This window comes from Brachyistius frenatus, unplaced genomic scaffold, assembly GCF_029030835.1.
Source record: "Brachyistius frenatus isolate BFR_SWC_R1_liver_20210118 unplaced genomic scaffold, ASM2903083v1 Contig_29, whole genome shotgun sequence".
Taxonomy (NCBI): Eukaryota; Metazoa; Chordata; class Actinopteri; family Embiotocidae; genus Brachyistius; species Brachyistius frenatus.
In genome coordinates this window covers 395,864-420,051 of record NW_027210628.1, presented here as the reverse complement: position 1 = coordinate 420,051, position 24,188 = coordinate 395,864, and the positions used below count along the sequence as shown (strand labels likewise).

General features: G+C 39.1%; 2 protein-coding genes across 2 annotated transcripts; both read right to left on the bottom strand.

Moving 5' to 3' along the window:
* Positions 1-44: 44 nt before the first annotated feature.
* slc1a6 (solute carrier family 1 member 6) lies at positions 45-12,734 on the bottom strand. Its single transcript, XM_069699019.1, has 12 exons — positions 12,471-12,734; positions 12,257-12,330; positions 6,090-6,356; positions 5,837-5,974; positions 5,306-5,513; positions 4,799-4,841; positions 4,468-4,596; positions 4,197-4,381; positions 3,601-3,834; positions 3,117-3,311; positions 2,115-2,249; positions 45-1,860 (listed from the first exon to the last, which is right to left on the bottom strand). Exons 3-12 carry the CDS (start codon positions 6,205-6,207, stop codon positions 1,662-1,664), a joined length of 1,584 nt encoding a protein of 527 aa, XP_069555120.1. The 5' UTR covers positions 6,208-6,356; positions 12,257-12,330; positions 12,471-12,734; the 3' UTR covers positions 45-1,661.
* Positions 12,735-16,039: 3,305 nt separating this feature from the next.
* tax1bp3 (Tax1 (human T-cell leukemia virus type I) binding protein 3) lies at positions 16,040-23,789 on the bottom strand. Its single transcript, XM_069698983.1, has 4 exons — positions 23,515-23,789; positions 21,383-21,502; positions 19,696-19,773; positions 16,040-19,529 (listed from the first exon to the last, which is right to left on the bottom strand). The coding sequence occupies exons 1-4, from the start codon at positions 23,551-23,553 to the stop codon at positions 19,380-19,382; spliced, it is 387 nt and encodes a 128-aa protein (XP_069555084.1). The 5' UTR covers positions 23,554-23,789; the 3' UTR covers positions 16,040-19,379.
* Between the last annotated feature and the right edge of the window lie 399 nt (positions 23,790-24,188).

Genomic DNA, 24,188 nt, shown 5'->3' with positions numbered 1-24,188 from the left:
CCACAATCACAATAATGAGAATCACAGCTCTTCCTGAGACATTTATTTGTCACATTTTTCATACGCTGGCCATCAAAATGTTGAGCTGCTCTTCAAAGGGAAACAACATTTCCACAAAAAATAACACTGAGCATTAAAACTAAAGTCAAACCTTTCAATGATCCTAAAAGAGGCAAAACGTCATATATGGTTTCAATTAAAAGATATATAAATGTTCACTTTCATAATTATGCACAACACTTTCTTCTAAAACATTCAAATAGCATTAAACAACTGTACATTCAAATTCTCAAAGTGTTTACGGTACTTTTCCACAAAACCATAAAAATAAGTCAGTGATTATCTTGCAATATAGAGTACAAAATTTAACCGAATCAAATTACATGTTCAGTGAATAATATGAAACATAATGCAATGCATACAATGATAAAACACAACGTTGTGACAAAATGCTCTCTGGTGATCTTTAACAATGTAGATCTATTATTCTGTGTGTCAGTAATTAAGAAAAAAATTCAAAATTAAATAAAACAAACCTAAAAATGAAAAAAATAAATAAATCATAATTTCAACTGGAACAAAGAAACAAAAATGTATAATTTGCTTGTTGGATGTTTTCTTTTCACAGTTTGGATTATTTAATAATTGCTCAAAGTAAAGAAAGGAAAAGAGAAAGTCAACAGTTTCAGTATTATTGCAGCTATTTCTGTGAAATCACTGTGTAGCAGCACAGTCCTATGCCCATAGTTTAAAAGCAATAGCACCAAAATAAATACAAGAACTACACACAAATATCTATAAGAAAGCACTGCGTGAAAAACATTCCACCAAGTCATTTAAAATATATCTACCTCGAAAGAATGAGAAGTAAAAGTTCTTCCAGTCTTTAATAGTCAATTACATTCAAAGTTTTACATTTACATCATGAAAGCAAACTTAAATAGAACCAAGTTAAATGCAGGAACAAAACAATACTGACGCTGATGTATTTACATCCTGCTGAGCTTCCGTATTTTCGTGTAGCGCTGCAGAAACTCCATGTCTAAAGTCCTGTCAGAGGTAGTAAAGGTGAGAATGATAAAAAAAAAAAAATAGGTGTTTGCAAAGGAAGTAATGTGAATGAACTTGTTAGTGTAGAAGATTTGGCCAAAATGTGCAGATTTACATTTACAAGACAAAAAAAAAAATCTGCTGGTTTACTTTTTCTTTATGACTGTTCATCTTTGTTATAAGACATTCCCGGCGCTGATGCTGGTGTATAATATTCTGACAGTATGGATCATAATCTATATAAATCTTTGAAAACTTGATGAGGCTGAAGGCTTTAATCTGTATTTGACATCTTGAACTTGTTTTCCATTGAATAAATAACTGGGACTCCGAGCACAAACACTGGAAGTGTAAGTGCTCCTAAACAGTACTTAATTTCCTGTCATCCAGCTGCCCCAGGACAGGCTTTGCACGGCCTTGTTTCCCAGAGAACCTTTTCGGTTTGAGGGAAAGATGTAAGTTTGTGTTTGCAGCAATAAAAACAACACTCTGGGAACCCTGTGCACAGGCTCTATGATTTTCTCTTGAAGCCATCACTGCATCGCTGCCAGCCAACCTTCTATCTAAAATGCTATTTGTACATGAAGTCCTATCCGGTGAAGCTCTTGTCTTCACATTGTGGTCTCGTTGTTGAGGTGGTTGATTGAGTCGTTCTCCTGGCAGATAAGCTGGTAGGGCTTCTCGTTGTCCTCGATTACGGAGTTGTGCACCTCGGCATCTTGATTCTTCAGCTCTCCACGGGAAAGGTGCTCCACGATGCCAGCACCGAGCGAGTCGCCCAGCACGTTGGTGGTGGTACGCAAGCGGTCCCTGGTGTGACGGGAGAGAGACAGAATCAGACAAAGCAGGACAAAGATGTGGACAATGGAGACATACAGATCAAAAACATTAGAGTATATCTGGTGTGAAGACACTGGCAGGCTTTCTAATCTGTCACTCTGCATTATGCATCAATAACCTTTGTAGTTGTGGGACCTCTGGGCTCTCTGAAGCTTTACAATGACATTTAGGCTGGCACAGTCCCAGACCAATCCCCATCAAGCTGACATTTACTGGGAACTCACAAGAACCAATCCACAGCGATGATCAGTGTTATGTCCTCTGTGGGCAGTCCCACCGATGTCAATACGATCACCATGGTAACCAGGCCAGCCTGAGGGATGCCTGCTGCTCCGATGCTGGCAGCAGTTGCTGTGATACTGAGTGGGTGGTGGGAGGGATGGAGAGGAGAGTGAAGACATTTTTAATAAAGGGAAACAAACAAACAGCACATGTGCCCCCCTGGTAGGTGTAGTAGCATGATGAACACACATGAGGAATTTTAAAACTACCATATGTTCTATAAACTGTATTACACATTATGTCCATAAATAACATATCAGAAATACACTTTTAAAATGATGTATTCACATAAAATAGCATACTTCCTTTCATCTGCAAGTAAGAACTCCAAGCAGGTGTGTATACATATATATATATATACACACACATATATACATATACATACATACATACATACATACATACATATAGAATAAATTTCCCCTCGGGGATTAATAAAGTGTATAAAATCTAAAATCTAAAATCTAAAAAAAATACACACATATATATATACCATACCGTAACACGGTTCAGGTCATCATTTTAACCCAAACCATTATGGTTTTTGTGCCTAAACATAAGGGTCGCTAATTCAGAAAACATTTCTGTTGGTTGTATTTTTAAGGGTAGGAACAAACAACCTAAAGACCATTGAAGCAAAGATGCATATACATTCAGAGATTACAAGAGTGAAGGAATTTTCAATTTAGCCCAAGCAGTTTTTGAGATAATTGCAAAAACATAAAGTTGATTGTTATAGCTCCAACTTGAGTTCAATATATGTAATTTTCTGTGCCTGAGCAGTGGGGGGAATTTGCAAACTAGTTGCTAAATTTGGAAAGGCTGACCGATCACTTTTAGCGGAGAAAAATAATAAAGGTATGCTATGCTGCTTGGACCCCTAATAAAAAAAATTTAAAAAAAATCAGTGGACAACCAAACTACCAAAAACAGAGAAGTGTTACCTGATGGTGAGAATCTGACCAAAGTTCAGGTCCATGTCATTGACTTGAGCAATGAAGATGGCTGCCACGGCCTCGTAGAGGGCGGTGCCGTCCATGTTGATGGTGGCGCCGACAGGCAGGATGAAACGCGTCACTCGCTTATCCACGTGGTTGTTTTCTTCGAGACAGCGGAAGGTGATGGGCAGGGTAGCAGCGCTGGAGTGGACAAAAAGAGAGAGACACAAAGTGCAACAGTGAGGTGAGCAGAGTCACAGGTTTGAATTCACAAAAGTGATTTAATTGCATCGATATGTTTCATGTGTTGTTGCATGATATATATGCTACTATTATGCACAGATTTATTACCCACGTCTCATTTTTTCATCAATTTAAACAGTGAAATTCAGATGAATGAATGAACTGAATAGGATACAAATGTCTGATAAGCTTTTGTGGTCACTGTCCCATACACGAGTGTCTGAAGTGTGCAGAGGTTGCGACTCACCTGGAGGAGGTTCCTAGGGCTGTGATGAGCGCCTGCAGCAGACCACCGATGAAGCTGTAAGGGTTCTTCCTGGTCACCAGGAAGTAGATCAGCGGCAGGACGAAGAGGCCGTGGATGAGGAGACCCACAATGACTGATACGGTGTACATCCCCAGCTGACCGCCCACTTCTGCCACATTCTTCATCTCTACAATTTTCCCAGCGATCAGGAAGAGGATACCCACTGGAGCATACCTGGGAGGTGAGACGATGGACATGCAGGAGAATGGAAAATGTGGACAGAAATACAAAGACATTAGGTTAGTAAGAGAGATTAGGAACTATACAACTATTTAAATCCCTTTGTGTTTAATGTTTATAGATCAGCAAAATCATTAAATACTGTCTTTGGTCACAATCATAGACTACTCTTTGAGTTTTTCTTCAATCATGTCAAAACCTTCTCTTACCATGAAACAATTTATTCTCAGTTACAATATGTTTTAGAAGAAAGATGTTGAACTGCACATAAACTCACAGAAAAAGTCAAAATATTAAAAAAAATAAAATGGTGACCAGCATGTTTTATCTGTTGAGCTGGAAGTGTCTTTACTGACCAGATGATGATGGCCACCAGCCTCATGATGGCTTCATTCAGGCAGTCAAAGAAGTCTCGAAGAGCCTGGCCCTGCTGCTTCATTTTGCCAATGACCAGACCGAAGCACATGGAAAACACCACCAGGCCCAGAGCGTTTACTCCACCCGAGGAGCCAGGCACTGGTACAGTCTCCTCCACTGTTTCCTGTGGTGGGAAGGTAAAACATTTTACGGATATATATATTTTTTTAATAACGGTTAAACTTCAATCAGAGGACGTCTTCCACTCACCTGTATGGTGTACAGCACCCTGCTGAGGTTCTCGCTCAGGTTGGACTCGGTCAAGTTGAGAGAGTCGGTGAGGTTGAGGGTCACTGTCACGTTCCTTGTGTGAACAATCTTCTTGTACACAGTTTTATACTGCAAGAGACATGGAAATTAAACCCAGTTTTTAAGCAACATAATAACACAGCGACTGAAAGCAAGGTGTTTTTACATGCTTTGTTCTGTCTTCGATGAGTTGTCTTTGTGGTTGATTAAGTCATAATTTGGAGATAAAGAATGGGATCTAAAGTTTTGTTTCTTTTGATAATTTCTTCTTGTTTTTTCAAATGTGCCTCACCTGCTTGAAACAGGCCTCCACCAGATTGGGGGGAAACATATTCCTGGAATAAAATGAAACAAGAACAAGTCAGAGCAGGTTGAAATTTTGCAACACACTCTATTAATCAGGTAATAATCATCAAGAAAAATCAGGTCGTACAACTCGTGTTGCGAGTTACATGAAAAGATTGAGATCACTCGTAACACCTCAATATGAAACTATAGCCGATAGCCTGTTATTAACTCCATACCTGACTAATTAACACATTGGGTACCTTTCAAAATAAAAGGTGTATAAATCATTATAGTGTCATCTGTAAGGCTATTTCTGGGATAAAGCTGAGCTATTTTAACTGGTTAGTAGCTGTGGTTTCATATTTAGCGTACAGATACGAGAGTAACATCAATCCTTTCATCGAACGCTCGGGATTTTCCAAATCGTCGGGACTATTCATTTAAATATGAAATTGTGACTGCATGTTCACACACAAATGAGATGAGCCAGGTAAAGTTTCTGAGGTGTTACCTGACAAGATCTAGAAAAGCATCAGCAGCCTGAACTGGTTCAATATTTCCACTTTTGGACAGAGGGCTGTCCCTGCTGCCTTTCCCCGGCTGGATGGCGATGACAATCACGATGCCGATAAACACAGCCAACAGGGTGGTGACCATGTAGTAGACCACAGCATGCACTCCCATCTTACCTGATGCTTTGCTGTCCAAGGAGGAAATACCTGAAACAGAGGACATTTATTTGAGAACGCAGTCTTCTTGCTGCAACTTTAGATTTTGTCAGTCTTGTTAATTCACAACTGAATAATGAATGTGTTCTTTGTGAACCACTTTGATTTTCCTGCTGCTACCTAGACATCCAAGATAAGATCAAAACGTGAATGCTTGCATAAAAACAATCTTTGCATAAAACTGCAGTCGTTATCAAAGAAAATTGCAAGATGGGGCTAAAACAAAGCGAAGCGTGTCCTAACTGGTTGCCGAGGAATTTAACAAAATGAAAATCATTTTAGGGTCTGACCAATAATCTAGTGAAGAAGCCAACCTGTGACCAGACTGGAGACGATGAGAGGCAGCACCAGCATCTGTAGCATTCTCATTAGGAGCTCCCCGGGAAAGGCAAAGTACTTGATCTCCCTCAGGGAGAGGTTGTGGGGGCGTAAAGCAAAGCCCAGAATTACACCTGGAGAAATATGCGTTCACATACACACATAAAAAAAAAAGCACAAAAAATAAAAGTCAAATCAAGTTAGAGACATTTGTGTTACACCTCCACCAGGTTTCTCTTCTGCGCTCACCCAGAGCCACAGCGGCGACGGTGAACAGAACAAACAGGTTCCTCTTGAGGAAAGCTTTGACGCTGTCCCTGCTGACGGAGCCCATCCTCTCCTTCATGCTGCTGGCTCTCCTCTCCATGGCCCTGCGGAGGCGCCTCCTCAAGTCTTCTCTGCCCGGCAGGGGTGGTTTGCCGGCGTCTTCGTTTAGGAAAAGGCTCGCACTGTTGGGGGGTTTCTCGTTTATAATCAGCTCCAGCACCTGGTCCAGGAGGCAGGTCTCATGAGAAACTAGGCAGAAAGCGGAGGACAAGAAAGATGATAGTTTTTCTCTTATGCAGTGTCTGACGGGAAAAGTATGACATTTTCTTTAAAAATGAAAAAAAAAAAAAAAAACATAGAGAATGATCACAAACTTTGACATTGTCAGGCAGAGGACATCAGCTCCCCAGAAACAGACGTAAACTAGCTGAGAGTAAACAGACGGGAGAATCATATGACATGAACCAGGGCTGCTTTGTTTGAAAGATTGAAGCACCTTCTTAGGATTGCAATTAAAAACCATGTAACCGCTGGAAGGTACCAAATACATGGCAACAGAAAAGTCATAGTTTATCATACTGAAATTATTTTCCTAAATTCACAGACAATTTATTTTTTCTCCGTGGTATCGAGAGACTAAATGGAACTCTTTGTATATAGTTATAAAACTATAACTTGGATCATTATTAAGCAAAAATGTCAACATTTACTGAAATTTTAGCTTCTTTTTTTTAATCTTTTTGATATCCCCTTGGGTAATGGCTATTTTTCACAAATTTAGGATTTGTAAATAATTAACCCACGATCTGAAATAATAGTCAACAGATTAATCAGTAATGAAAAATATTAGTTGCAGCTCAACTTCAATCTGAAATCACCTGAACTAGTTGGAGAAAGTCATTACTCCACCATAACTGCAAGTCTGCAATGGAGGGAAGTTTAGTCATCAGTAACAATAGAAACCATATAATTTCTCCAGTCTACTTTTTACTGTGACAAAAATATATAGGCCCAATAAAAGCACTTGATATTTGAACGACCTAAACACTACATGTAGAAGCACTTTTCTACGTATGAAACTAATGGTCATTTTGTCTGAGTTGTTAAGCATATGAACACATATTTTGTAAAGACAAAAAAACAAATAAAAGTGTGTATATCAAAACAGAATATATGCAGAGTTTGATCCTCTGGCTTGTCTTCTCCCATAACTAATGTAAACAAACTGGGTAAACTTCAAATCCCACTACATAGCCCTAAATATGTATCAAGCTACAAGTGTAGTTCTGGTTCCCTAATCACAACTAAAGCTGAGTTTAATTATCACTTTTTTAAGAAATAAAAAACATAACAATTAGAAACAATAATAAAAAATATTTATACTGGCAGAGAATAACTTATTGAACAATTTATAGCAATCAGTAACTTATAATGAATCTTCAAACAGACAAGGAGCTCTACGAATTTCTCTCCAATGGCCCGAAGGATTTCACAGAAACGGAGAAAATTAAGAAGTTTCAATTAAAAAATGGTGATTTCATCCACTGCGTATTGTGGAACATGCATTTCTACATAACAGGAACAGACATAGTCAAAATATTGGTTTGGAGATTTCAGAATGCCGGGAGACAGATTGTTTCTCTAAAGAAATTTGAGGAAGGTGCCTTTTCAGACCTAAGAAATCTCAAACCAGGCATCGACGCAACATTAGAAGGTCCACGATCAGATTTTCTCGAGTTTCTTTATAAAAACGGCTGCATCCGAACACAGAAAAAACAAAAGGTGTTTTTCTGGTACTCCGTACCACACGATGCACTCTTTTGTGATGCACTTGAGAGGGATCTGCGAAGAGAGACTAATTTGTATGCATATTCCAAGTACTATAGCAAGGGGAACTACGCAACCATGCCATTCAAGCAGTATGGACCGTATGTGCCGAGCCAAAGCATGCAACAAATAAACAGTCAACCACTTCCTGCCAGTAATGTACGCAATGGTATGGGCCTGAACAATCAAATGATCACAGCAAAGCTTTAGATAGACACATATGGTGATATGTGTCTATCTAAAGCTTTGCTGTGATCATTTGTAAGAGTTTAAATAGAAAAGAGTTGTGAAGAACACTGGTAGTCTTACCGTATTTTCCTTTCCTTTTTGTGTGTGTAGCACATGGCTGTTGGTCTCACTTCTCCTTATCTATCTTGGCTACAGAGCTTCCTTTGAACCACCCTCTGCAAACACCCTAAAAGTCCCACACTTAAAGAACAATGGCCGACCTGTTTTTTTATTATTTTTTTATTATTTTTTTATTTCACTTTATTAATCCCCGAGGGGAAATTTCTTCACTGCAGCAGGGGGGCTCTCAGGGGGGAGATGCTGCAGCAGGCTGCCACTAGCGCGGCGCCAGGTAACCTGACCTGAGGTGCATGTTTTTGGATGATGGGAGGAAGCCGGAGAACCCGGAGAGAACCCACGCAAGCACAGGGAGAACATGCAAACTCCACACAGAAAGGCCCAGGACCGGATTTGAACCTGGAACCTTTTTGCTGTGAGGCAACAATGCTAACCACTGCACCACCGTGCCGCCCTAATTTATCTGCTTCACACCAAACACGATCACTGGGAGCTCACACACCTTTGTATTTTTATTCTTCCTGGGTGACTCTGTTTGCATCATTCTTGCCTATTGGTTTTCTTTCGTCTATTGTTCTGAGGTTCAATACATCCTACATACATTGTAAAAGACCCATTGTTAAGCAGGCAGTGGGATGATCCTGGATAATCCAAGTCAGTCGTTTACTGTTGCTGGGTATGTGTGTGTGTGTGAGTGAGCGAGTGAGTGAGTGAGTGAGTGAGTGAGTGAGTGTGTGTGTGTGTGTGTGTGTGTGTGTGTGTGTGTGTGTGTGTGTGTGTGTGTGTGTGTGTGTGTGTGTGTGTGTGTGTGTGTGTGTGTGTGTGTGTGTGTGTGTGTGTGTGTGACAAGAACAAAAAAGGAAACAAATATGTAATGTACTTAGAAGAGTTCTGATGGTTCTATTTCACCATTTCTGACTATTTATGGATGAGATTGCATGATAAAGCAGATTATATCATGCAGTTCATTATCTGACAACAAAATGTAACATCATTTTCTGTGCATGTTAAGTTCTGTTTCATGGAGCTCCATAAAAAAACCAAAAGAAAGATGAAACCTCTGATGGAATCAAACAGTGCAAAGCATCAGCTGATTAATAAGCATACAGTACAATGCTGTGCTTATATGTATATCATACGGTTGGCTACAACATTAAAGCAATTATAACTTCTGCAACACTGTTACTACTGCATTATTCAGTAAAAGCAGCTTTTGAGCAAACACATTTATTAATTTATAAATATGATATTCAACAATTTATTGTAATTGGTGAAGGTAATTGTAGCATGAAAATGTCCCTTTTTGCCTCATTTCAGTTCAAGAAGTGAATTTGGTTGACCCGAAGCTGACAAGCAGACATGCGGCAGTAGTTTCCCTTACAGTATGATCCAGTCACGCCACAGCTGCATGAGCCAAATGAGCCGGACCAGAGCCAACCTACAACTTCCAGCTGTGGCTCATCTTCATTTTCCTTTTAGGTAGGTAGGTAGGTATATACTTTATTAATCCCCGAGGGGAAATTTTTCTTTTCTTTCTTCTCTTAATTTTAAGTTTACAAATTCTGTGTGCATGCATTAAAAACACTTGTTAAAAACAGCTAAATATTAATCGGATGTAATTTTCAAATGAGCAAAAATGCTGACAGAATTCAAAATTGTAATTGTCATATTCCTATTTTTTTGACAGCCTGAGTAAAAGCTGCAGTTCCAGCTGTGTTAACCAATGCTTCACTAAAACAGCAAACTTTGTATCTAATGTCATCAACTCTCAAAGCTCAAAGTGTTCAGTCCTGCTCCGGCAGCAGGCATCACTTTATTTTTTGACAAAAAAATCTGCACCAGCAGATGAGCAAGCCAGTGATAAACATTTAAGCATTAGGAAAACAGAAAGAACAGAAAACTATACTATCATAGGAATGGAAAGTCTCATTAACCCTGAGATGATCAACAGGTATTTATTTGATACAATAATCGACAAAAGGTAACAAAAATATTAAACTTTTTTGTCCAAAACCCAAAAAGCACACTTTGACAATAATACATATAACATCTGATAAAACATGAAACAGTAGAAAATGAACTGACTGTATGTCGAGCTGGTAGAAGGGCATGCAGTTTGTGAGGCAGAATATATTTCACACCTCAACAGGAAGCCACTTCAGATTACGATGTTAAAACATACTGGGACATCTCACGCAGTTGCAAATGCCTTGTCAATACTATAATATACCTTCAGTTTTTCATATTTCTACACGACAAATAAGTTACTCAAAAAGTTTATTTGATTCATGACCGTAAAACACATCAAAGTGCATACATGTCGTATTCTTCCATAAACGTACCACAATCCCAGAAATGTCTTATTTATGTTTTTTTATTATTTATTTATCTATAGATAAATCCTAACTACTATCAAGTACTCTCCTCATAATCAAAGAACAGAAGAAAGAAAAAAGCTTTTAAGCTTTCCAAATTTCAACCAACTTGTCTCTGACTACTCACCACTCATGGTTTAACGTCTGTGTCAGACAGTCCGATAGACAGAAAACACTCTCGGCTTCCCCACCGTAGACGGGAGAGTCGGGACGTCGCGCGTGTGTGTGTGTGAGCATCCAGAGTTGGGCGGCACAATGACAGAATGTCTCTGCTCTGTTCCCATAAGCAGACAGACATGAAAAGGCCTCTCATATGGTCTGACCTTCTCACGCCTCCACTCACACAAACACACAGTACAGACAACCTTTAGCGGTCCATGACAAGTCCAAATCCATCCACGTCGTTTCCATCCTCTAATCCTCAACACTCCACACAACCGCCTTCTGCACGCGACAAGGCAAACAGAATTTTATACAAAATGACATATTGCTGTTAACAACTAAACAAACCAGACCAAAATCTTTTAAAGGTGCGCTCTTCTGATTTTCCACGTGAAGGTCAGTTTACTTGACATACAGTGTGTCACAGCCTGTGATGAGTAAACAGCTGTGATGGGTCTTCTGTGGCTCTTAAAGAGCTTCGTGAAGTCAGACAAAATAACCCTGATGATGTCATTAGGTCATTTGCTGTTTGGGCTGGGAAATGTAAAATCTTTAACACTGAGCTGCAGAACCTCTGCTCACTTCAACCCTCTCATCCCAGCGAATGAATGAAGTTAGCATTGGGAACATTTCAGTTTCAGGCAAATGTCCTCTACTCCCATGGGAGTGACGACATGCCAACAAGTAGTCGCGCTCGCTAACATTCCTTCAGGAAACAGAAACATGGAGTTGAAATAAAAGAATTTAGAAAAAGGTACATAATGTTACGCAATGTAGCGTAGTGGAACGTAGCGTAGTGGAATGTAACGTGATGCAACGCAACTCGTGCAACAAAAACATTATTTGAACCCAAACCAAACCAAATTGGGACTGAATCACAACATTAACCTTGTGTTTATTGTACCATGACGACAAAGGCCCGAACACATATCACTGCTAGCTGCCATTGATCAAATGACCTATTCTATTTTTAGGTGCGATGACGTGTTGGTCCCACAGAGGGCGCTTAAAATGCATTCAAATATGACATCAGGAGAAAATATTATCCAATCAGACCTGATTATAGCTGCATTACCTTACAGTTCATCCAAGGCAGCAGATGTGTGAACAACAGTCAAAGTCAGGGTTCTCCGACTTTACGGAAGACTTTTCGAAGTACACCTTTAATTTGTAATCATTCTTGCTATTTGTACTCACAACCCCATTAGCAGATAGGTAGATAGGTAGATAGGTAGATAGGTAGATAGATAGATAGATAGATAGATAGATAGATAGATAGATAGATAGATAGATAGATAGATAGATAGATAGGTAGATAGGTAGATAGATAGATAGATAGATAGATAGATAGATAGATAGATAGATAGATAAGGCTTTGCTTACAAATTAATAATTTCATTTTTGCAACATTCTTATCAAAATGTATCAGCTACATGAAACTGGATGCAAAGAAAACACCAACTTAAAAACTCAAGTTACCCTGTTTCAGCCTTTTGGTTGTGTCAAGCTGTCATGAAAAGATTGATCCTTCCGTCTTTAACTGGTGGTCTTTCCTGCAAAACAGAGATTAAAACTTCACACAATCTTCCCCACAACTTTCACTCTGAACGTGTCAGGTTTGTCTCTAAAGTGATCTCAAACACTTATCAGCAGCACAAATGACAGGCTAATTACAAATAAAAACCTTACACACCTCCGTCTGTCCAAGACGATGCTCACACCGTCCTCATGCGGATGTCTTCCTCTTCACCGCGCAGCCGATAATGAATCAGTGTTGCCCACCCACTGTATCTCCTCCTCATCATCCTCACTGTTAACTCCCGTTTTTTTTTTTTTTACTATGTTGCTATGGTGTTTTTTTTTTTTTTTTTTTTTGCGTTTCAGTGAAGCCTCCGGCGAAGAGGAGCGCCTAGGAGGTCTGCGTGGGCGGAGAGGTTAAGGATTCTTCAGGATTGGACAAAATGTATAATCAAGAAACCCACTGGCTGTCCGTCCGCACCAGTGAATCCTGTGTGAAACTCTTTCGCAAACACTCTCATTTCATCATTAGAATAATGTCACATGTTGAAATAAATCGCCGAGTTAATATTAACAACACGTTTCATTTACTGCATAATAAAAGCTCCGCATTAAACCCATTTTACTAATTGAATGCCGGATTTAGCTCCCGGAGGATAATATACACTGGTTATTGCTATGACAACATGCATCTGCTCATTGCTGAACTCTGGGGAGCTCGTGTGTTTGTAACCCGGTGACATCCTGCTGCCCAGCTTTTCACTCTCACACCTACGCATCATATTCAGGGTCACTAAAGTCACATCGATATGCCACAAAGTGGAGGGGGAAAAATCTGCAACACATTTGGACAATTTTTTTATTTTTTTATTATTTTTTTTTTTTTAAATCAAAACACAGTCGATCTGTGTATCACTTAAAGGAAATGATAGTCACAGTGTAGATTTGTGGGTTTGCACAAAGACAAATCAGCAGAAAAAACTAGTAAATAAAATCATACAAATGATCATACAATTAAACTATGGTGCAATTCTCATCAAACTTGAAAGCAATGTCCTTGTGTATCTTGAAGAAAATTTCAAAAAGAAAATTAGCAGACTTCCTCAGTCATTTTAAGAATTTGATATTTTTGAATAAAAGTTCGTGAACACACATTGTAAGGCATTTCATTTTTTATTTTTTTTTCCAGTGTGCATTTAAATTTACTGTATACTGTATTGGATGTCTTGCTCTAAAATGTGATGTCAGCTGACACTGAAAGCAGCTCAATTTGAAATTTGATCTGTACAACAAGATCATCTCCAGCAGATGCCCTTTATAAGCTATCATGAATTTATAGATGTTTACATTTTCATTTGTCTGAGGCACATCGAGTGTTATTTGTCCACTTGTAGCCTAAAAGACAACAGGACGAACTTCATCTGAAAAGTAATATCATGTAATGGGATTGAAAGCTCCAGTATATCTACCAAATAGACCTCATGATGACCAGCTACTGTTTGCATGATGAAAAATAAGAGGAAACTTTTTGTCCTGATTTATAAGCCAAAATAGACAACAAGCTGTTCCAAGTATGGAAAAAAAACTCACAATCAAACAAACTTTATCTGCTGAGGGAGTTCAGCTCTAACAGCTACTAATGAGCAAAGCGGTTCTTTTTAGTGTCCCGAGTCACTAAAATCATGAATCGTTCTCTTGCAGCGAAAGGATCTGAGAAAATCTGAGCAGCAGAAGTGGTTCTCTACACTCTCATACAGACCGGCCTAATATTTAAAGTTTGGGTTTATCAGGAAAACTGATTATCGTGTGCCGACTCCGGGCAACATTAGCCCCTCGTTCACAAGGTGAAGGAGTGTATCCCTGCACTTTTAATCACGACTGACTAAGAGCTCAAATTAACTGAGAAATGAATGGATCATTTCAGGAAGGGATTCATCTCAATTTGTTCCCCAAAAAGATTTATTCTTTTAAATACAAATTCTAGAACAATTCAGTGCTAAGAACAGCTTGTGATTAAACTGTTTTGTTTATGTTTTGTTTAGCTGCAACATAATTTCAAATGGAAATATTGTTTTACGTCGTTAGCTTTCTTGTTTTTTGTTTTTTTTTACATGGTTTTATCGTGACATGTTCAATATCTTTGAAAACTTTGGCATCTTGGCTTTCACATAAACGCCTGAGAGGGTAAACAATGCTTGGTCCCACAGCAGATTTTTAAAGTAAGCTAATAAAGTGCACCTAAATAATAATAATAATTTGTATTCCCATGCTGAGTTATTAACCTCAATATTTAATAATCTCACTATAACAAAATATCTAACTTCTCTGCTCTGTATCACCAGAATGAAATCACTGATAGCCTCTACATGCTCGCACATTTCCCACCATCACTCAGCCAAGCACCTCTCCAGGCGTTCAGTACTCCTTACATATAGGGATGAATCTGAGGCTGTGGGTTTCCCTCTGGGTCCAATCTGGTGTAGAACCAAAGTGATAGCAGCAGATTGCATCGCCATGGCAACACAATCATCTTGCCATAACGTGGGAGGCATGGATCATGTATGATCCATGTTTAGATAGTGTAGTTATTCACCCGCCTCCGGGAAGGAACATTTATCTTTCAGTGGGTAGAAACTGATTTCTTTTGGTAAATTACAAGCCGCTCATTTTGTCTGATGCGAATTCAGAGCTGCATAGCTTTAGTTTAATAAGTGTGTTATACCCACTAAATAGACTGCAATAGATTGTGGTCACATTGTTATCGAACTAATTAATTAAGTGAGCGCTATGGCAACACAATTATGAGGAGGAAGTGTAATTGGTAAGTGCTGATTAAATCATTGCACACAGTACATCCTGTAATGTCGTTAAATGTTCATTGCTTCCACGTGTAGCTTTCCATTAGTTACCTAGCAACATGCAACGTGTTAATGTTGTGGTATTGGTGAGAGAAAACTAAAATTGTGAGTCTGAGCATTGGTCGAGATGTTTGTGCAAACCACATTATTGGCTCCCAACATGGTACAATATCATTATGATGCCCAGGTAAGTGGAATGGGGCGTGCTGCCCTCTGTCCCTGGAATACAAATACAAATAACACACACACACACACACACACACACACTCATCAATTATTTCTCAAAGGGGGGATTTTAGCTCAGCGTTGCCCTAAATCGACCCTCTCCCATGATGTGACCAGGTGGTATTTTAAGATTAAACATTACACAGCAAATTCAGCTCAACTGTGTTTGGACCTCACAAAACAGTAAATTCAATGGAAGTACATTACATGACACATGTCATCAAGAAGCTAATTACTAACTTGTTGGCCACAATTACATGAACTAAAATGAAGACAATGAAATACATTAAAACAATATGAATTAGGTAATATTTAAGAGTATTACACAGTGAGTTGGTTTCCGGAAAATATTTTCTTGTTTAACTGAATAATGGACGGATTTACTCACCGAGTCCTGAGTTCAAAGGCAAGTGATTGGTTCCACGCTCACATATTTAGGAGATGAAAGTAAAGAAAGCTCTCTGTATCAAAATGCCTTGGTAAATACAGAAAGGTCAGGAAATAGATTCTTTGCTTTGAAATGTCAGCTGATTACTTTATAACTGGCAACATGAAGTTATTTAAAGGGCCTGTGGAATAAACAAGGTTTTGCGGAGGGGGAAAAATAGTTTGGATCAGACTACATTGTTGCTTTCAAAATAAAAAAAAAGAGAGAGAAGAGTTTGATTTCAGTCTTTTTATATCTGAGAAACATATAATGTATAAACTGTATTCAGTCAGATGGAAACCCTTTGTGCTTAGTTGCCAGTTACCTTGAACAAAATCTGCAGTCAAACAAATAATTCAAACAGAAAATATTGCAGGTGACACTTTTCACTGAATGGAAATTCTGTGAAGCAGTGGTTCCCAACCAAAGGGTCAGGAACCTTAAAGGGGTCCCATGATAACTATTAAGGGTCCTAAGATGACAGAGGGAGTCCCAAAAATAACTTATTAGGCCTCTAAAATACTTTAAAGGTCCCATGTTAAATAACATTTTATTTCTATTTCCTTTTTCATTACAAAGCAAGTCAAGGTGACACAGACACAAAGCAGCCCGTTTTGAGAGTGGCTTAACAGAGATGTACAATTATATTGAGATGTTTTTTGGTACTTAAAACCACAAAAGTAGCTTCTTCTGAATATCAATACAGCAAATAAAACTCCAGAAAAGTGTGAAATATGGGACCTTTAAATGATTTTAAAAGGAATAAAATCCAGCTTGAAATATACTGTTCATACATAATATTAGCACTAAGGCCATAATCTGTGATAAAGGGTCACTTGTAGCTTCATTTCAAGGGCTCACAACACAAAAAGTTTGGTAACCATTACAGTCAAGTATCAAAAGGTTATATTTCAAAATGGTCAGTTGTTAAATTGTTAAATTGACTCCAACAATTATATATTTGATCCTTTAAGGCCAGTTCAGACCAAAGATTCATGAAACAAACAGTTTAAAAACATTGCATCAAAAAGCTCCAGCAGCGTAAACTGGAACGTCTCAGCTCAACTCAAGCTAAGTGATGGCGTTTGCCTGCGACCTATAAAACATTTATTTTTGTTTTTGAAATTTGTGGATATAATAGTAATTTATTATGAAAATATGTATTAAATCTCTAAAACTCAAACTATTCTAAATGGCAGAACTGCTCCGGTAAAAGACTACAAATCATATCCAGACATAAATGAGCCTGAAAAGCCGGCAGCTACAACTGCTCTGCAGAGAGTTGTTGCTGTGGAGATGGCAGGTCATCTCTCTGGTATTTTTCGTGTGAAATGGCAGTTTTCCAGATGTTGCAGATTGGCGAATTTCACGTAGTTGCAAGTTTTAACTGCTCTCAGCGTGAGTCTTTGGTCTGAACTTAGAATACAGCATGAAACATCTTTTAGGCAAACTGTACTGTTCGCGTGCTTTTATTGTTATGTCAGCACAAAGCTGTTGGCAACCTGTTTTTTCTTTGTTGATTTTACAGTGGATGTTTTATTTTGGAATTCAAATTTATACTTTACAAACTTGATTATTAGGGTATAAAAGGCCATTAATAGTGTACAAATCATACAGTTTTATTGAATACTTAAAAAACATTATTTTATAATCATTCATATAACAGAAAGAGAGCCGATAAGGTCGCACAAAGATATAAGATTAATATCATCATGTCAGTTTTAGTACTTGTGCTTTTTATGATGAGTATTTAATCATTCCTCTTCAGTGTTCTTTAGTACATGGTGGATCAGCGAGGCAGGATAATCACTGTACTATTCCTGAAACCACATGGTCAGAATGGAGAATGGAAACAAATCATTAAACTTAAGTGTTATTCATTTAAAGCTGCTGTGTATATTCCCAGTTCTCTTACAACATTCGCTCTTGCTTGGTTCGGGTTTACAGTTTCGACTGGGACATTTGGTCAGTTACAACAAACAATGACAGTTTGAGACGATTTAAATGTAGCCGAATCCAGTGAGACGCTTCTCCTCCAGCAAAACAATCTTTCTCTTGTTGAATAACTGGGAGTGATTGTAATAATTGTGATGAAGCACATGTGACGGTTGCAAAAATGGATCCAGCAGCTGAAATATTGTTTATGAGGCCTAATTATTGTAACATGGAAATAATATGGAGTTACTACTTTCGCAGATGCAGAAAGAAAGAGGGTGTTACTTTCCCAAACATGCCACTAAAGCTGGATAAATAGAAAAGAATGATGAATCAGTAGAAGGATAATTAGTGCTAAACATTTGAACGCATTATAAAAAGATTAGTTTTTTTTCACAGATTTTACACAATAGCCTATACTGTACCATTATTTTTCTTTAAAGATGGAAATGATTCTAGACATTGCATTACAAATACCGATTGCTTGACAGTGTGTTGGCTTTAACTTTGGCTTTTGATGCCAGTATCTTGGCAGTAGAATATTGTTCTTTTGATAAAAAAAATTAAAAAAAAAAAAAAGATATGAAAAGCCGATACAAAAAACAGCAACAAACATTTAAAATCCAACTTTGGTCGGCTGAAGGCAAACGCAATCCAAGATGTTTTTGAAAAAATAGCCTAAACTTTGCATCAAGAAACAACACTATTGTTCCCAAAGAACTCCTCGATGGTGGTCGACTTCAGGAGGAAGACGACGGCTCCACAACCACTGAGAGTTCTGGGAGAAGATGTGGACATGGTGGAGGGGTACAAGTACCTGGGTGTCTCCATGACAACAGACTGAACTAGAAGACCAACATCAACGCTGTCTACAAGAACGGGATGAGTCGATTCTTTTTCTGGAGGAAACTTCAATCCTTCAATGTGTGCAGCCGAGATGTTGGAGATGTTCTACCAGTCTTGTTGTGGCCAGTGAACTGTACATCCCCGTAGTCTGCTGGGGGAGCAGCATTGGAGCCGGCGACACCAACAGACTTAACAAACTGGTTAAGAACGCCGGCTCCATCATCGGCTGCAAACTGGACAGCCTGGAAAAGGTGGTGGAGAGGAGGACGCTGAACAAACTGTCATCCATATTGGATAAGCCTGACCACCCTCTCCACCACCTGCAGCAGGGACAGAGGAGCACTTTCTCCAACAGACTCATCCAGCTCCGCTGTCACAAGGACCGATACAGGAGATCATTCCTCCCCGCCGCTATCAGACTGTACAATAACTCACCCCTGGTCAAATCCATCACCCAACAAAACAAAACAGTAGTAAATATAGTCAATATTAGGAGTATCCTGAAGTTGTTTATTTTTTATTCCCATGCTAAATTCTCACAACGTACTTCTCTGATCAGCTACACCTGGATATGCTACAAATCTGAAAGGAAACCTTATAACGCGACGAGTCTCATTTCTGAATAACTAAGCAGAATGTTTCACCTAAACATCAGATGATCTGTGTGATTTTTTTTTTTTTTTTTTGCTTGGGGTTTGTTTTTCTGCATTGATTTAGTTATAAAGGCCACAGTGCAACCATCATCTAAATTTGGGGGAAGTCTCTGTACTGTACAGTAAGAAGTGCTGCTACATTACTGTCTGGGGCAACTGCCCATAGAGTGTTTGACAGCTTCCTCCAACGACTTCCTGGTTACCAGTAGACGCACCACATCCTCTCTCTTCTTTGTTAGTCTTTTACGAGCCTGGTCGTGAGTCATCATGGTCATATCCCAGCCGTTCACCTGGGAGGAAAAAAAGGAATCTGGATTTAGAAAAGCTGGAGGAGTTTTCTTAAACTTTGGTGAGGACTGAGCTGTAAAACCTCGAGGTAAGCACTGCTTTTGATGCACAGCTTCTGCCCGACAGTCTAGGAAACACAGTGCCATCTTGTGGATCGATCATACACACCTGCATTATTTTGTCTCCCATCTTCAAGCCCGCAATTTCCGCTGGTCCTCCTGCAGATATCCTGGTCACATAGATTCCCTTTGGACAACACAAACACTGTCACTATTTCATGTTATCACAGCTGTATAACTCACCCACATGTCATGTTTAACAAAGATTATCCAAAAATCTAAAACGGACAGTAAAGGGGCAACTCAGAAATAAAATGATTACATTCAACAAATACAGAATATACCTGAAGTGCATTTTATGTTAGGAGATACAGTAGTTTAATACAGTAGCTATTTTTCAAACCTCAAATTATACTTACACTACATGTCCCATTTAATTAACCCATTGCTATTGCAAACCATGGTGAGCAGAAGCAGTGCAAAGTAGATCTCTCAGAGGATATTCTACATATTATCAGTATACATATATTAGATAATTATTTTAGTCCCCTTTACTGTAAGCTCAAGCTATCACAAACAAGTACACTCTGATTAAGCAAAGCAACATTTTGACTTTGGGGAAAAATCAACCACATCTCTGACAAGATGGTGTTGCAACATATTTGATATCATAACATGGACAGTTGACTGTTTATTCAAGCATGTTCACAGCTAATAACTCAGGGTTTTGAGCGAATACAAGCACCTAAAAATCTCCAGCTCATAATGGATCTGTAGAGTCAGCAGGTAGGATGTGACATTGTGTAAAGAGCTTCCTTTTTATGAGTTAGATGAACCTGGTTTGTTCCCACCTGAGGCCACAAGTAACGTGTTCAGGCCTGCCCCGAAGTTGCAGCTTGACAAAGTACTGCTTGACTACCACTGTGCTTCAACACAAGAATGTGATCAGGAACACAAACCAGACAAAGTGAAGGGAGGATTAAATACATCCTGCGATAAATCAGACAGTAGGTTTGTATCATAATTTTGTGTTTTAGAATTACGATCTTGCAATCACAGTAATTAAAGAGAATTCAACCAATCTCCGCAATTATGGGGCTTGTAAACGAGCAAAATTCATCCAGTTCATTGCAATTAAAAAGTACTAAACAGAAGCTGTGCTGAAGGCATTAAAGCACAAATTAAACCTTTCCAAATAAAAGCCACTGAATCAAAAACAATAACTTCTCATTTACGGTCATCACGGCTCTTCAACCTCTCTTCTCATCGTCAAAACAAACTGCATGCCGGTTGATCGGAAAAAAGGGCAGAATCAGAAGTGATGGGGGTTTGTGGGAAATGTTGTCTCATCATTAGTGTTAGTGGTTCCATACACGAGTTTAATAAGCATTTGTTGTTGTAAGAGACTGCACTTTGTTTTTGTACATACAGTACGTGTTCAATTAATATGATTTAACATTTTTATGAAGAAGTAGACAATGTATTCTATATTGCAGCCGCAGACTGTTTTATAAAGTTGTCACTTTTACAACTCAGAAATTCTTTTGTAACTTTCAGCCCATGTGACTATCTTTATTAGGCACTGGTTTAAAAAAAAAAAAAAAGTCCTCTTTTTTTTTTCCTTCCCTCGATTGCAACTTCAATTAATTCTTGCAATTTTACAGGAAAAAAAACAACATAAACTTTCACAAACTGCATCACAATTTTGGACAAAAGCATGTTCGCTTGCAACAACCACAAAAAAAGCTACTTGAGGCATTGAATTACAGTACAAGACACATTTTTAGTAAACGTACTTTATCAGTCTTGTCCTCAGAGAAGGGGTTCTGGCCGGGGTCCTGATCCATCCCTCCTCCGATACTGAAGCCCAGGATCAGATTGTCACATTGTCGCAACTTCTTGATCTCAACTCGTTGCTATTTGACAGAAGAAAACAAAACCAGATGCTCAAATGTCCCTGTTCGGGAAAACGGTGGGTAGGGGAAACACATTTACAGACAAGTTCCTATACATTACTGATGAGAGAAACTCTGGTTCTGTGAGAGTAACAATTAGATGTAATAGTGCAACATAAAACCATTGCTTCCTTTCACAGACAACAATAACACAACACCTTCAAAAACTCTTAACTGCAGTTTTTATTAATTACTGGGCCTATACTTAGTCCACACTGGGACAGAGAAACCCTCACGGGCAACCGCGGCAATCTCGAGTATAGCAGCTCGGCCGGGCAGGAAGTTTGTCGAGAAAAAAAACAACAAAAAAAGACAAAACTCATGTTATATTGAAAATGTTCAATATAAAACACCGATGTGAAACTCCCGGTGGTAAAAAAACCCAACTTAAAAACCTTTACTACATCACTGTCTATCCCCCGCAGTCTCAATTTGGACAAGAAATGCATTCTCCTCCTGCAACAAACACAGTATGTGAAGTAGTTACGCAATAAATAGGAAGATTCATGTTTTTAACGACTAAAACACAGCAGGCTCTATTAACTTTGTCTGTAGGCTGCAGCACAAAGAAATGACGACACTGATCACAAACGGACGGGGAAAAAAAAGCCATATAACAATGTTCACCCACAATAGAAGCACAGAAATCAATGAAACATGGCAAAATGAGGAAGGACGATAAAACGGGCAGACAAAACGCTCCGAGTCTGACACGCCGCTGGTGGGATATGAAGCCGTGCAGAGGACGGAGCAAAGTCGCATCGCACACGCGACCTGATGGACACGTCTTCAGTGGAAAATGCGGGTTCGTCTTCACTGTGATTATAGTCTGGAAACTAAAGTCGCTAAAGTTGTTCCAACAATGGTAGTGGTGATAGTTTCAGTTGTCAAAGCTCTACGCAGATGGTTTCAATATTAACCCGAGGTCTACTCCCAGTGGGATGCAATGAATGGAGCAAAAATGTTAATGAAATGTGCCCAGACCCATATATGCACACAGGAAATTTGAGTGAGGTGATGGCAGACTAATCGGGCGTGGCTGGATGAATGAAAGAGGACTTTCAGGTACGATGCTGCCGTTTGTGTCCTGTGTGAAACCAACTTAGGGGCCTAATGTACGTTAAAAACATTACGTAATGTTGTATGTTGCTCTATGTCATATGTTGCCTTTTGGTTTCACACGGGACACGTATACAAGTACGTAACATTACTTATGTACCGAATGTAGCTATTTTAACCCAAATGAAAATCTTTTCCTAAACCTGGAAAAGTAGTTTTGTTACCGACACCAAACCACGACCATTACCCCGATGTTATTCATCTATTTATTCTTGTTACCATGATGACAGAGGTCCTTTACCCCTCTTTAAAATGATCAAAATGAACTAGTATGTGGTGTGATGAGGTGTTGGTCCAATAGAGTCCACTTCAAATGCTCATATCTCGTTTTGGGAGTCGGTGGAAATGGACCCATCTGTGTCTTTTTTTTTTTTGGGAGGGGGGGTCACGCCCCTCACAAGGAACAACTCCGGCGCAGCAAAAACCCAGTGAACCATCTCCAGTCAGATCCATCACTACTCTGCATTGATCATAAAGCTACATACAGCACTTTTTGTTTTTACAAGGTTTTGTTGAGCACTGAAAGTCGACCAGGAAGACTGCTTCACAGCGGTGACGCCCATTTTTTTTTTTTTTAAGTAGTCAGCCGTCGACGTGACTACGTGACTTTCTTTCTCACACGTTTCGATGACCAATATCCCGATGCAGTGATTTAACTTATTTTGTTAAAAAAAAATAACAATAATAATTAACATAACTGACGTTTGGCGATGTGGAAAGCTGCTCCCACGGTGTTGAGCTGAACAAAAGTTTGTACTGATACGGTTTCACGTTCATGTCGGACCAGCAGGCTGAACAATAGAGTCCCGTGTGTTTTTCACCCCCCGTGAAAACAGCCCGACTCTCAAACTTACCACCACAGCAGTCACCGGCTGACCAGGAATGAAAGACATCGTCGCACTGGGAGGTTGAGGCGAAGAAAGTTCAAACAACTGTTGTTGTAAAGTCGAGAGAAAGTAGAGGTTTCGACCGCAGGTCAACTTCACGGATTTCAATATGAGGAGCAGCAGACTGATCCCGAGCTGGATACCGACGGCTTCCCAAATTACGTCACTTCACCTCCCGTCTGTTCGCGTGTTTTACCCACCCTGGCAGCCGGGGGAGGGCGGTGTTTACACAGCTGGCCATCGCCCCATTAACTCTGTAAAGATAGCGTACTATCCAGGGATTGTTGTTCCTCCTCGTGTCAGGTAGACACGGAGTGTTTCTCTTATCAGGAACTGGGAAACAGTGACCTCCTTCTGTGATCCGACGTGCTCAACTGCGTTTATTTGACAAAATATTCTAAAATATATCATATAGCATGTGAAGAAGGCTATAATGAATCTGATCTAAATTATTAGGCAAAAACAGCTAACATAATCTAAGCATGAATAGTGTGAGTAACTAACCTCCGTAATTGTTTTTTTTTTTTACTTAAGTAATCCCTCCAGATATGTTTTAAGACAGGCTATACTTAGAATAATATTTGTGGTTAAAAAAAAAAAAATCAATTGGCCTATCTTGTAAAAATCCTTAAAATAACAGA

Coding starts and splice junctions, on each gene's coding strand:
- slc1a6 (XM_069699019.1), bottom strand. CDS start 6,207: ATGGAGAGGAGAGCCAGCAGCATGAAGGAGAGGATGGGCTCCGTCAGC. Junction 2,250..3,116: donor GGTCAGATTCTCACCATCAG/GTAACACTTCTC, acceptor CCACCCACTCAG/TATCACAGCAACTGCTGCCA. Junction 1,861..2,114: donor ATCGCTGTGGATTGGTTCTT/GTGAGTTCCCAG, acceptor CCGTCACACCAG/GGACCGCTTGCGTACCACCA.
- tax1bp3 (XM_069698983.1), bottom strand. CDS start 23,553: ATGTCTTTCATTCCTGGTCAGCCGGTGACTGCTGTGGTG. Junction 21,503..23,514: donor AGCCGGTGACTGCTGTGGTG/GTAAGTTTGAGA, acceptor TCTGTCAAATAG/CAACGAGTTGAGATCAAGAA. Junction 19,530..19,695: donor TGGGAGACAAAATAATGCAG/GTGTGTATGATC, acceptor TTTTCCTCCCAG/GTGAACGGCTGGGATATGAC.